The 14658-nt window shown below is 47.1% G+C and overlaps 1 protein-coding gene across 3 annotated transcripts in view; it reads right to left on the reverse strand.

Annotated features, from left to right (window-relative positions):
* Positions 1–2203: 2203 nt before the first annotated feature.
* The window catches only part of SLC4A3 (solute carrier family 4 member 3), a 45275-nt gene continuing 32820 nt past the window's right edge, over positions 2204–14658 (reverse strand). For 2 of the 3 annotated variants that reach the window (XM_053400615.1, XM_053400624.1), the window contains 11 exons: positions 12862–13078; positions 12339–12563; positions 10747–10895; positions 9289–9483; positions 8900–9106; positions 8091–8180; positions 6703–6869; positions 5972–6225; positions 5411–5580; positions 4949–5122; positions 2204–4569 (listed from right to left, as the gene is read on the reverse strand). In XM_053400615.1, coding sequence (XP_053256590.1) covers positions 4492–4569; positions 4949–5122; positions 5411–5580; positions 5972–6225; positions 6703–6869; positions 8091–8180; positions 8900–9106; positions 9289–9483; positions 10747–10895; positions 12339–12563; positions 12862–13078 — 1926 coding nt within the window. In that variant the 3' untranslated portion in view covers positions 2204–4491. The remainder of the gene's footprint in view (positions 4570–4948; positions 5123–5410; positions 5581–5971; positions 6226–6702; positions 6870–8090; positions 8181–8899; positions 9107–9288; positions 9484–10746; positions 10896–12338; positions 12564–12861; positions 13079–14658) is intronic. The other variant, XM_053400633.1, reaches the window with a different exon arrangement.

The following is a 14658-nucleotide window of genomic DNA, read 5'->3' on the forward strand; positions in this document are numbered from 1 at the left end:
TTCCAAATGAGAACCAGTCTGTGGTGGTGATGAAATCAATCATGACTTGAAGTCATGATAGTCAGCGGACTGCATGATGGGGGGAAACAGAGACACATGTTGCTGATGGAGTTCAGCCACCGCAGGCTATTCAAGTTTGTGACCTGAGGTGCTCCTGCAGCTACTGCTGCATCTTGAACTCTAAGAGTATGGTGGAGGCCAGAAGTGCTTTTTACTACCCTGAGAAGGCTACCACCCTTTCTGTTGCAATTAGACCTTGCCATTACTGTTCAATCAATGAAAGTTCTGGTGCGCAGTAGCTGAGAATTTGACCAGAGAAAACCCCGGTTCAAATCCCATCCAAGTAACAGTATGTAGCTTCAGGCAAGTCCAGGGATGGGGAACAAGTAGCTGGCTCTCCAGATGTTGTTGGACTCCAAATGTCATTAACCCCAGCCAGCGTGGCCAGTGGTTAAGGATAGTGGAAGTTGTAGTTGTAGAAGGCCACAGGTTCCTCATTAGTGCTCTGGAGAGCTACAGCTTCCCTATAGCTTCCAGCCTATATTATGGAGGTGGTATTATTGACATCTTAAGGTAAAGGCAAAAGTACCCCTGACCATTAGGTCCAGTCGCGGACGACTCTGGGGTTGCGCGCTCATCTTGCTCTATAGGCCGAGGGAGCCGGTGTTTGTACGCAGACAGCTTCTGCATCATGTGGCCAGCATGACTAACCCGCTTCTGGCGAACCAGAGCAGCGCATGGAAACGCTGTTTACCTTCCCGCTGGAGCGGTACCTATTTATCTACTTGCATTTGATGTGCTTTCGAACTGCTAGGTGGGCAGGAGCTGGGACCGAACAGCGGGAGCTCATCCTCTCGCAGGGAATCAGCAAGCCCTAGGCTCTGTGGTTTAGACCACAGCGCCACCCTATTGACATCTTACAAGGCTGTTAAAAGGCATAACAATGTAATGTATGGGAAAGGCTTTGATCACTTGAAAAGCACTATATACATGCAAAGTGGTGTTATAACTTCAAAACAAATACAGTCGTACCTCGGAAGTCGAACAGAATCCGTTCCAGAAGTCCATTTGACTTCTGAAACGTTTGACTTCCAAAGCATGGCTTCTGATTGGCTGCAGGAAGCTCCTGCAGCCAATCGGAAGCCCCGTAAGACGTTCAGCTTCCCAAAGAATGCTCGAAAACTGGGACACTCACTTCCAGTTTTCGATTGTTTGGGAGCCGGAACATTCGACTCCCAAGGCGTTCGGGAGCCGAGGTAAAACTGTATGTTATTAAATTTGCCCTTGATGATAGCCTGAGAGCTGTTTGACCAGTCTCTGCCACCAAGGGCATCTGTGAAAGCCCTGATTTTCACCAGAATTCATTCCTTCTGAGAAGGGATCAGAGAAGGGCCATTCCTAGCACAGCCCAGGTGTTTGGAGGGAAATTGCCTACAGAATGTTATTCCTGCAGGCATTCATGAAGGCTGCGAAAAACTACTTGTTTAGAGTGGAACTGCACTTTACAACCATATTTAACAAAGCTAGGGTGGCTACTTCTGTTAGGGAAAAGCAGCTTTGAGAAAGGATGATTTGGAGTGGAGAGGAGGGGCTCTTTACCCTTCCCTTGCCCACTTCTTTTCTGCTGGACCTCCCGCCTTCATGCTGCTCCACAAACACACTTGCAGGGTTCCAGATGTGTGCTTCCCCTCTCTTTCCTTACAAACAGCCTGTTTTGCTTTGTTACATGCATCTCTATGCAATGTAAAGGGGGGAAATCCAGCTTTAAATGTGCAATTTAAGTGGAGGGATGATTTGATGTTAGTTTTTGCCTCAATAGTAAGACCTTTTTGCCTTGATAGTGAGCCCCTGAAGAGACACTGTCAGCCAGACATCAATTTGTTAATATGCTGGACTGTGGCTTCAGAAACATGAGAGATTCCAGCAACAGGGATGTGTGCACAGGGAAGTGCATTTTCTAGAAACAGACCTAGTTAGCAAGCTATGTCTCCACACGGCCGTATTGCTGGAATCTCTCATGTTTCTGAAGCCTCAGACCAGCATATTGACAAATGATGTTGCCTTATGTTAAGAATACATGTATCCATGTCATGCTAGGAAGGGCCTACCATACTCCAGTTTGTTCCTATGATCCTACTTGAGTGGCTATTCCTTCCTGAGTTGTCTGTTTCTGGTGCGCAGAACAAGAACCCAAGCGCAGTGCTCCAGTGAAGGGTTTATTGGTGCATATCCATTTCTATTACATTCAGAGGAGTCGTAATGCACAGGCAGAGTACCAGGGACTTTGCCCCCAACAGTTCAAGTTTCCTAATCCTGGCTATGCAGGGCACAATGGAGGTCACTGTCTATGGGTGGGGCAGGCTGGCAGCCAGCTGGGAATGAGTAGAGGAAAACATTTGGCCTCATAACTACCCAGCCATCAGCAGGCAGCCCCTGAGGTAGGTGGGGAGGGACAGCCTCCATTTTATAGACAGGGAACAAGCAATGGCCCGGAGTAGTTCCATGAGCCAAACTCTTAAGCCACATGGTTTTATGCCTGACTACGGCAGGAGTCACAGCTGGCACATTTGCACACCCCATTATTCCATATACGTAATCTAAAAGAACAGATTTAGCTACAGGACATCACAGTGTAGAGTCCCCATGTGATGGCCCAGTGGGAGAGCAGCTCTTCGAAACCTTGCACTGATGGTGTTTGTGCATGTGCTCAACCGCATGGAACACACCACCTGTGCAGTGCCCAGGACTAGATACATGACATTCACCAATGAAGTACAAGGGAGCACAGTATTCTGTTTCTAAAAATCAGATTCGGTGACTGAAACAAATGTATATTTCTGTGAAATTTAGTCCTATCACAAAAATCTGAATTTTCTTTATATGGCAGTTGAAGGGAAATATGAAAATAGCAGGGTTTAAGAGTACAAGAAGGCAACTGATGATGGTGTTGGGGGAGTGGTTGTGAAGGACTGAGGAGGAGCTAGGAATGGGAGGCCACCAACTTGGAAATGTCAAGGGATGAAGAGAAGCCCCAAGTGCTACAGAGGGCTCATCCAGTGCAATGGCTCAATGCCACAGTGGCAGAGTACTTCAGCCCTGCTCAGAGCCATCCCCATTCCAGTTGCCAAGGCCAGGCTAGGGGGTGGCCTCCTGGAGACTTGGATCTGGGAGTGAATCTTGCTCAAGCTGGGCCACTACAAGGCAAGAACAAGGTGAGAAATGCAATAGCCGTGCGGAGGATGGAGAATAGAGCAGGAGCTGTGAGGAAGAGGCTACAGCAAGAAACAAGATGAAGCTGGAAATACTGAAGGAGGAGTTGTAGTCTGAAGCACAAAGTCTAGTACAATAGGTAAGAGGTTCTGTTATGTGATCAGGCAAATACCAAAGGCCAAGGTGCCAGTGTTTGTACCTGGTGTGGCTTTTTGCAGCTTGCCTACTACACTGATGTTGGGAGTTCCTGTTTTCCACTGGGCCTGAAGAGGGCAGTGAGCCACAAGAGTGGTGTCAAATCTGTGTGATGATTTCCTGACCGTGAGATGATCATAGTCTTCATTCAATCATTAGGTTAGCTAGGTCTCCAGGTTATGTTGGCAAGTTTTACCTGCACTTCCTTTTCCTGTCTGAGGGGTGGAGATCTGCTTCACAAATGACTGTCTACTCTTTGGGCAACCTTTACGGCTCTCCTGAGAGATGGTGAGAACAGGCACAGCACCATGCACAAGGAGACACATGTGCACATGGATATTGCACAAGTACCTGCATTATACTTGAGAGCAAATCAGGGTGCATAAGGCCCTTGCTAACTCACCCAGCAGTTTACTGGCTTCAGCAATCATCACTGCCATTCCTCAAATAGAAGAGGTTCAGAGTCTTCTGTGGGCAGGAAATCTTAGCTAAGCACATCATTCAGAATGGCAGGTGGACCACAGGCTGTTGAATGTTCATGGGCACAGTCATGGGACTGAATGGCAATGGTTCAGCATGGAGAGACCAGTTGGTGCATGTGAAATCTCCCACCCCAGGAATCTGTTGGCTTTGCCTGAATGCTATCAGGCTTGGCATTTCTGGCAGGACCTAGCTGCTCTTTTCCTTTGCTGGCCTGCTACTTTTCTCCCCTTAGCAAAACAGTGCAGTCTACTTCTCTTCTTAGGGGAGGAGGCTAATGAGAGCTGGCTAAGGTACCTACTCTGGCCTATGCATGGCACAGCACCAACACCAGCAAGCTCTGCTTGGGGGAAATGGGGGGGTGGTGGTGCTGGCCCCATACTCTCTGTCTGTCCAGAAGGCAGCATCTCTTGCGCTGCTTGGCCCAAGCTTCCTTTGTGGCCTGGAGCTTGCTTGAAGGGCTATGACACAGCTGCCAGTTGGTCCAGGCCCACAATCATTTCAAAGCCACTTCAGGTTGGTGGTTGTTCAAGGAAAGCACAAGGAAAGAAGGCTTATCCCATGAAGCCAAGGGAGTACCAGGGCCAGTAGACACATGCCAACTTCTCACACAGGCATGTGAAGCTCATTGTACTCATCCTGCCCATCTTCATCAAAGTTTGGTTCTGCATCCTCGGAATCCAGCTGCAAGTGGGAGGAAAGGACAGAAGAAAAGAGTTAAGCAGCCATTCAAATACAAGGCGGTCCAAGGCCATCTCTTTTTCAGAGCAGAGACCTCAGAGCACAATGAGTCTACAGGCAGGTTTGGGTGGTCTCTGGGAAAATTCACAATTTGTGCCCCCCAAACTGGTTCTCCAATACAGTACTGCAGGACAGTAAAGAAGGTGACAACAGAGTCTTTTGCTCTCCAGCTTCAAACATTATATCACGATGCCATGAAAAGTTTTTTAGTTATGATATTGACCATTTAACCAAATCTGATGCATACACTTTAGACCAATGGCTGAATAAGGACTGGGACTCCCATAACAGTTTAAGACATCAGGCAATGGCGTTTGCTTACCGCTTTGAGTTCTCTCTCATGGAAGAATCGTGGCAGCAGGAATCGTCGCAGGGGGACTGTCATGATCAGGACAAATGGGAAAGCCAGTGATGCCGCAGTGGATTTCACCACCCACAGCAGCACAATGCAGGCTAGCTGGATGCATGTGAACAGGTTCATTCTCCAGGTCTTCACCTAAAGGCAAGCCAGCCAGATGATTCACCCTTCTTTGGACAGCTCTATTTTTTAGCACTTGACAAAGTACCAGACTTTCAGTGTAATACTCCATTCCCTTCTATGGAAGGGTTATCATAAAGCTGTGCTGGTACCTCTCAGTGAGTGGTTTCCTCCCCATGCCAGTCAAGCCAGCCACTGCATGCCTTTCCCCTGTCCTTCCCCATCTTTATTTTCAGGCCCATCTCAACTTACCACCCACTGAACTTGCCACCCTTTCATCACTCCCCACTCCCCCAGCGCACCTACCTTGACAACATAGACATGATCAGGGTGGTGCTTGGATGGCATGAAGATAAGGAGGAGCCGCTCATAGAGCTGAATGCCAGTCAGTGACGTCACACCCATATATAGGAAAATCCCAAACAGCACAGCCAATGGGATCTGGCGTAGTACATTCCCCATCACGATGGACAGGCCTGAAGAGCAGGATACAGTGTTGCATTCTCTTTCTACACACAGGTACACCCATACTTCATGATCAGAAGACGGGACAATGCCTGACATTGACACACATGTACAGCCCTGGATATATACTGAATAGACCTGATGCTTTAACATAGAGACACAGAACTATGGTTAGAAAGAACAAGGAGATTTGCAGGCTCACTGTTTTACTGTATGTGTCCACTAGTTTCATGGAGCCATGTTCCCACAAGCTCCACCCCACCACCACCACAGTATGCCACAAGTAGAGAGTGTCACTACACCACAGGGGAATGAATGTCTGCAGAACAAATTCAGGTTGCTCAAATGAGCTAAGATGCACACAACCACCTCAGAGAACAAGCTCCTCTGTGTGGACCTCACCAACAAGGCCAGCGATGAGCACTCCTGTCACACGCTGCTCCTTCACTTCCTCAATCTTTGGCTTCTCACCAGGTGCAATGGCCTTGCTCATGACTGTGAGGGCGTTGACGTGGGTGACTGAGCGGACCGTGGCAGCCGTGAGCCAAGGCAGCCCAAAAAGGGCACAGAGCCCTCCCATTGTACCAATGAGCAGCAAATCAAGGTGGAAGCCCGATCCCTTTATCAACTTCCGCTCCTTCTTGCTGACAATTAGGCTGCAAAGGAGATAGGAAGGGTGGGGAGCAGAACAAACCCGAGTTTCAGTGACCAGCGTAACAGATTTTGGCTGTAGCAAGGGGAGCAGTGGCACACGGTATTTTGAATTTAATGTCATTATTTTTTGCAGCAGCTCTTTCTAATTGGGAGACTTGGAAGAATCAAGGCATCTGGTCAGCAAAGGGAGCATACAAGACAAATAATATGCATCCCACTATAGAAAAGACCTCCTGGGAGCTATGGAAACAGTAGTCCCTTATTGTTCAATGTAGACAGCAGGGACAAATGAAGTTAGGAGCCTGCTGTCACATCCCCTCAGAAGGGGTCACTCTGTCTATCCCCTCAATTCTGACTTCTCTTCCCACCCAACACCAATTCCAATTACAGCTGCTGCAATTATTTAATTTTACTTAGCGTTTCCACAGGGCGATAGGTACAGAATGAGCTGGCCCCCAGTGTGGAGGCCTGGCACTTACGTGGTGATCTGGGTTTCCATAAAGATAAGGATGAAGACCAGAAGTGCAGGGATGGCAGAAGCAAACATCATCCACATGGGAAACACCTGGTTGCTTCCTAAGGGATGGATGAACCAGCCACGCTTGTTGGGGGTTGTGACTGACAGTACTGAGGGAACATTCAGCTTCTGTGGTGACAACATGGAGGAAAAGACATCAGTCTTGTTTTCTGCATGGAATAGATATCATAATCAACAAGAACTTTATTACCCACCCTTCACCAGTAGGTCCCAGTTCCATTAGGAATGCCACAGAAAGCATGGAATGTGCTGTTCTATTTTGGCATCTATGTCAAAGTCATGTTAATTGGACATGCCTGTACTGGCGTATGGGTGTATGTCTTAATGGGTCTCAGATGCATTCACTGAGCTTGCTCAATTCCCATAGCTGCTGTAGTACACCTGTGCACTGTCTGCAGTGGGCTCTGCTTCTCTATATGTATATAATGATGGGTTGTGCAGTCACACAGGGGAAATGTGGCTGGGATGCAGAACATCCGCATTGCTTTGTAATACAGTGGTACCTCAGGTTAAGAACTTAATTCATTCTGGAGGTCCGTTCTTAACCTGAATCTGTACTTAACCTGAGGCACCACTTTAGCTAATGGGGCCTCCCACTGCTGCCGTGCTGCCAACGCATGATTTCTGTTCTCATCCTGAAGCAAAGTTCTTAACCCGAGGTACTATTTCTGGGCTAGTGGATTCTGTAACCTGAAGCATTTGTAACCCGAGGTACCACTGTATCCCACTTCCCTTACTCCATTTCTAGTTTAGAACACTGATCAGGGATCACAGAAGTTTTCACATGGCAGATTTTGCATCTTTTGGCAGATTTTGCATCTCTTCAGGCCCTCAACAAAGACTGATGGTCCTAAACACAGCCCCATTTTGAAGTTACTGCAGATTAGAAGGAATCCCAGCCTAACATGATAAAACTACCAATTGTAGATAACAATTCCAAACTACAGCTTGTATGCACACTAAAGGCATGTATGCCTCTCTCAGCACAGCCACCACAGCCAACCTGAACACCCTAGGCCAATATAGCATCTGACACTATTTGGAAGCCCAGCCAGACATGTTCTGTCCTTAGGTGACTATACATTCCACAGACAATCCAGCTAGAGGTAACAGGGACACATTCAACAATGTAACTCACGGAATGGCCTGAACTGGATTTGTTTCCTGTTTAGAAGTCTTGCTTTCATGTGAAATTTACACTGATCGAGAAGACACAGATGCTGGCACCCACATAGACAATGGAAGTCTCAGATTAAAGCCCAAACTCCTTGAAAAACACATGTCCTCATACCCACTGGGTGGTGAAGAGTTGGAACAGGCAGTACCTACCTGGGTATATGTATCAGTGATAGTATAGTCCACCAGAACCATGACAAGGATAGAGATAGGGATTCCAAAATCTCCAATGATTCGTCGGGCCTACAGACCAAGCACAGGAGATGAAAGTAAGCACAGGGCATGCTGGAGATGTTGCTGGGCGCTGAGCCCAAAAACCCTATCTGGTCTTTCATCCACTGAAGAATTTCTCACCATATGACTCTGCCTGCAAATGCTTTGTGATGAGGTTTGGTATAGTAGAATAAAGTTCCTAAAGGTGATGCTAAGATGTCTGACCCTTCTCTCCACCACTACACTGCCAGTCCCTGGCCACCTTATATGTCAATCATATGGGGATGCCAGCCAGATTCAAAATGGTATCTTGATAACATTTGGGCATGCCCCAGAGCAGCCTTCCCCAACTTGGTGCCCTCCATATGTTTTGGGCTAGAACTACCAACATCATTTACTATTTGCCATGGAGCCCAAGGCTGGTAAGAGTTGGAGTCCAAAACATCTGAAGAGCACTTTGTTGAGGAAAGGTACCCTGTGGAGTACCCGGCTGAGCCTCTGCATTTCTGTGGTTGAACTTCAGCATCCTGGGGGAAGTAATGTACCTTTGGCCTCCGTGGTATTGACTAGAGCCAGGCTCTCTTCATAAAAAGCTATGCATGGAAGGGGATCAGAACAATATCTCCACCTATTATTGCTCTTAGTACAGGGGAAAAAACCCTGCTTCAGTGAACATGTAGAATGGAAAGGCTAGATGTCTGTATGGGGAAATGCCACCACACTTCTTGCTATTTAGGCCTTAGCCTCACCTTTCCTCCTAGGAAACGGCTGTTCTTAAACTTGCGCATGAAGAAGGCAATGAAGAAGGTTCCCAACATGAGGATGAGGGACAGCAGGGCAGTGTTTGGCTGCATCTGAGCGTCAAGAGCCATGGAATCAGGAGGCAATGTGCTGTCATTTAGATCTCTTGGAAGATTTGGCGGGTAGAACCTCAGTAGTGGGTGCTCTGTAAATACCTGGGAATATAGTGTCAGAAAAGAGGACACTTACAGACAGCCATGAAAGACGGAAGAGTTGTTAATCTTCCTACTTAAGGGTGGTGTGCGAGAAGTCATCAATAACCCACAGTTTGTCTCATAATGCTGGCACAGAGTTGATACCAGCAGGCCAGCCAGGCAGATCCAGATCCAAAGCTCACCTTGTAAAGTTTGTAGAATGTTTCATAAATAAAGATGAGGGAGATAAGGAAGGCAAAGATCTCCTGGGTAAAGGGGGAGATGTATCGCACCAGGAAGCTGCCCTCAGCGGCCACAATGATGAAAATGAAGACAATAAGCCAGAGGCCAATCCATACCCGGCCTGTCAGATACTCGATGCCCTGGCTCTGGCAGAACTGCCAAAAAAAGAAACAGAGGTGACAGAAATAAGGGAACTGGCTTGAGCATGTTTCCCTTCCATTCTTTGCACCTTGGCTCATTTTGAAGAGCAAGTCTGCACAACATGTGGCCTGCTAAACTTTGCAGACTGTTATGTATTTGACAAGCTCACTGTGTTTGCAGCCCCAGGAGGGCAACACAAATAGAGTTTTAGCGCAACCCCTCTGGGAAGTATGCAAGCCTGCAGTTGAGGCATTATAAACCCCTCCTGGTTTGATGGAGGGGAGGTGCCAAACAACCCAGCAAGAAAAGGAAATCATCAGGCTTCATCCTCTGTTCAGTTACATGGTCATCAGCATCCAGTGTCTTGCGCTACCAAATCGTTAGCAGGCTATTTTGAGGCACATTTGAGTATTATCCACCATAAACACTGAACTGCATACCCATCACCAAACACTTTTGAAATTTGTGCTCGAGTCTTGCCCCACCATAATTGCCAAACCCTCTTGAGGTAACTCAGGGACACTCTGTGGGCAAATTCCCATGCAAGCAAAGATCAGAAATGCCCAAAGCAACAGAAATAGCAGCAGTGTTGGCCAATAACTACTCTTTCAGCCCACCATGACAGATTGAGGCAGTTGGGCCTCCTTGGTTAAAGCAATGCATGCATCCTGTATCATTAAACTGAGAGCACATGCTCCTACCCTGTGCAGTGGCGCTCTCTGGTATGGGCATAGCATTTCCTCAACAAGGATAATGTAGGCACATTGTTTAATAAACCAAATAGCCCTATTCACAGGCTGCAGAAGATTATTGTGATGATTTGAGAGGGTGCAGAAGATGATGGGGATTATTTGAGAGGAGTCACCTCTCAGCATGGAGTCAATTCCAGCCTTGAAGTCACTAAATTATGTTATTACCTAAGCAGTGTGGGATCAGCATGTAAGCAGGAAATAAATCCATTTGTGTACAGCGACTCCCATGTACATGGGAACACAAACCTCTCATTTTTAGGTGATTCCACTGCGGTAGTTAAAACCCATCCATATAGGTGAAAATAAGTTAACAAAAACAGTTTCCCACACAGTTCTGCCCCCGTGTCATTTGGAATTTTGGTAACACCCTCACCACTCAAGTAATGTGTGAATTAGGCCAGATTTAAGCCTTATAGTGTCCTATATGGGCACTTCATAAGCAGTGCACAGCAGCTTGCAGTATGTGGGACATCTGCATGTGAAAGTGGCAATGTAGAACCAAGGAAGACACCAGTTTACAGATACCTTGTAAAAAGCTTCTTCAAAGACCAGCAGAGGCCCTGAGAAGCCAATGACAAGGAGAGGCTGGGCACTCAGCAGAGAAAAGAGCATGCCCAGCACTGAGGTGGAGATGATCAACTCCGAAACGCCCATGAGACCGTCTGTCTTCTCACCTGTAGAGAAAGAGCAATGTCTCTGGGACAAACTGCAGAGTGGCAGACAGAAACATGTGCCCAGATCCCCCTGGTGGGTGGGGCTCACCACAGGAGAAAACTCATAGCCTTTTCTCTCAATTGCCACTGCCAACGAGTCCCTCCATGCACAGATACGCTACTGTTGGATAATTTTGTGGAACAGTTAGGCCAAGGAACCTCAACATGAGCAAATTCCCTCATATTAAATTCTAACAGATAATTTCCATCACAGAATGCATTCCTGTACAGAAATACACCCTTGTTAGAGAGTCCAGCAAGTGATGGGAGATATATTCTAGCTGCAGAGATTTTGAATCCTCTGCTTATTTCAGTTACCTTCTTGGAAGTGTTTGCACTGGTCCCTACCCATAAACATGGGGGGAAAGGAACTGAGTTTTCTGAAGAGTAAGTGTCCTAGGGAGAATGGTACCCACCCTGTTGGAGCAGGGTAAACTGATGTCTGGATCTACCTCTAATATGAGAGAAAAGTGCAGAATTTAAGTCAATGGATATATGACGCTGTTACAGATATTATTATTTTTATATTATATGACATCTTTAAAAAATCATTTATTTCTTTACATTTATATCCCACCTTTCTTCCATAATGGAACTTAAGGCAAGATACAAAGGATTCGCAAGCAGAGTCCCCCATCCAGGAACTGATCAAAATCAGACCTACTTTGCTTTAGCAATATTGTTGCATCAAGTGCTTAAGAAGTAATAAATACATTGGTGCCCATGAACACGTATAGAAGAATGGATTGTGGGTAATTGGGCTTAAAATACCCCCAATCTGTTCAATAACAAAGGGACAATTCTTCTCACCATTAAACAAATTATTTCTCCTAACCCCAGATGGTTAAGGGCTAGTGCCTGTGCACTGTTTTTTGCTTTCAGGGATATGAGCACAATGTCCACATGCAAGCCTTGGCCCCCAGCATTTTGCTGGGTTACATGAGGCCATTTTGATCCTTACTGATGTTTCTCTGCAGAGATTTGTTGAGACCCTCTCCTGTCCTACACTGGCCTCTGTCCATCCAATTTAGGACTCTGGGTTGCGTGCAAATTAGCAATATTGGGGAGTGACTATTAAGAGTAGTAAAATGCTTTTATTGTTACCATAGAGAACAGGAAAGGAACATGCATAGACTGGAAAGCCCCAGAGCCAGGCAAGAGTGCAATGGGACAGAGCCAAACCCACCTGAACATAGCAAGAGCCAACTGAGCCCACCCACTTGCCCAGCAAGGGCACAGGCACAGATGAACCAATCCCAGCCACTTAGCCAGTATAAGCACAGGCAAAAATTAAACTAATGTGCTCAATCTCTTGGGCAGCCTAGCTGAACAGGAACCAGCTTGAGCAAGGAACTAGGGTGGGGCAGGGGAGGTGAGGAAGGAAGAGGAGGGTGGACTCATTACCTAGCAGTCCCCCAAAGGTGATGGCGGGGGAGAGAGCAGCGAAGTAGATGAATAGCACAGCTGCGAGGCACTGGCTGTGCAGGGCATCTTTGAGGTCACTCAGATACTTGGGGTACCTGCGCTTTATGTCCCGCACCAAACCACCAAAGACAATGCCAGTGCGCTTCAGAGGGTCATCCTCCTCCTCGCCTTCTTCCTCCTCCTCAGCTTTTACCTCACAGATCTCTGGAAAGACATGAACAGCATGGTGGGGGTGAGGGGAAGGGAGAGGGAAGTAGACGCAAGATACCTTCACACCCAGTGCCAGCCTCCAGCATCCCTAGACAGGGCGGATGCAGGTTCCTCATCCCTGCCTACTCCAACTTTCAGAAAGTGCCCCCTCCCTCAGCATCAACAAAATTGTGCTGTGTCTCTTTAGAGCTGATGCAGAGGCAAGACATGGACTGTGCTAATCCTTCCTCACCCACCCTACCCAGGCCATGAAGCAGAATGGCAAGGTACAAAAGGCAAGGAGAGAAGAAACCTTTGGCTTCCTGAACATTCCCTTCTTTGATGGACTTCTTCTGGTCCCGCTCTTTCCTCTTCCTCAGCAGCTCTTTCTGGAAGGTGGCAATTGACTTGAGCAAATCCTTCCCCTCCACTTCTGATGGAGGGATGACAATGCTACAGTCAAGGAACTCATTGATGGCATTGAGCAGGTCCTGGCGGTCATCTGCCATGTAAGCAGCTTCATGGAAATGCTGTCAGCCAACAAGGGAAGATGGTCAGTTAGGCAGAGAGCAGCCCATCACTTATCCTCTGTCCTCCAGTATAACATTGCCTGGTGATTCTGTCTCAGACCCAAGACGAGCTCATCAATCTACTTTCAAAGCCAATATTATCTCAGTGTCATCAAAGGACCCTGTAACTCTCTTCTCAGTTCAGATTGACAGCTGTATTAATTCAGTGTCATGGCAACAGCATTTGCTCCACCTATCCCTGTTCATTTGATTCCTGTCCTGGCATATCACCATCACTATTTTGCCTTTTGGGGGAGATTGTTGGGGTGTCATATATATATGACCGTTGGGTCCAGTCGTGGGTGACTCTGGGGTTGCAGCGCTCATCTCATTTTACTGACCGAGGAAACCGGCATACAGCTTCCGGGTCATGTGGCCAGCATGACCAAGCTGCTTCTGGCAAACCAGAGCGGTGCACGGAAACGCCGTTTACCTTCCCGCCAGAGCTGTACCTATTTATATACTTGTACTTCATGCTTTTAAGCTGCTAGGTTGGCAGGAGCAGGGACTGAGCAATGGGAGCTCACCCCGTCACGGGGATTCGAACTGCCAACCTTCTGATCGGCAAGCCCTAGGCTCTGTGGTTTAACCCACAGAGCCACCCGCATCCCATATATATGGCATTGTTACTGTGAGCATGAGCTCACTAAATCTAATGAAATTTTTATTCAGTGGATATCCATGTATTTTTTTCTTGGTTGTCTATGCACAAAAGTATATAATTTCCCTTCTATTCTCTCACTAACAATTTATCCAAGTGTGAAATATTGTTGAATGTGTTTGACTTGCACCTATTCTATCCTATGAACAGTGGGATGCACTGTAAGATTAAAAATTGCAATAACGTGTTTTTTTAAGGAAGTTGCTATGGTCAGTTTGCTAGCATACCTTCTTCAGAAGCCAATTCAGGACAGAGTATTTCAAAGCAAATAAAAACAACTTCTAGCAAGTGGGGAAGAGCCTTCAGAAAAATGTTTGATATTTAGAGGAGTGTGTTTGGACAGCATGGTAAAGAAATGCACCAGTTGAGCTATTTGGGGCATCTGAAAGGGCATGTCCACCCAACACATTCCTCTTCCCTGGGTTCTATGCTTTAATGTGCATCAGAAGTCCTTCCAAGGGAGCATTTCTTCCTCTGTGCAGACTGCACAGCCCATGCATATTTACAGTTCCCCCATGCTGGCAAGTCAGGGGGCGTGTGGGCATGCATAAATCATTAGCAAAGTATTCAACCAAAGGAGGAAAATGGCTGGAGGCAAAGGGAAGAGGGTTCATACACAGAGCAGTCTGTGGTGCAGAAATACTGGATCAATTGGCTGACAAAGGTGATGCCAGAGGGGAGCAAACATCCCCTGCCTCCCAGCCTTCCCCACCATGCTTATCCATGCTTCCTTTTGTCCTGCTGCTTCCCCGCCCTCCCTGTCCTCCAGAAAACTACTCAATCAGAGCAAATAGCAATTCGGGTGTTTTCCTGATTGACATTTGCTCCAGTTTAGCACTAAAGAGTGGGCTTTCCCTGGGAAAGGAGCGTAACAAGCAGA

The sequence above is a fragment of the Podarcis raffonei genome, chromosome 1 (genome assembly GCF_027172205.1).
Source record: "Podarcis raffonei isolate rPodRaf1 chromosome 1, rPodRaf1.pri, whole genome shotgun sequence".
Taxonomy (NCBI): Eukaryota; Metazoa; Chordata; class Lepidosauria; order Squamata; family Lacertidae; genus Podarcis; species Podarcis raffonei.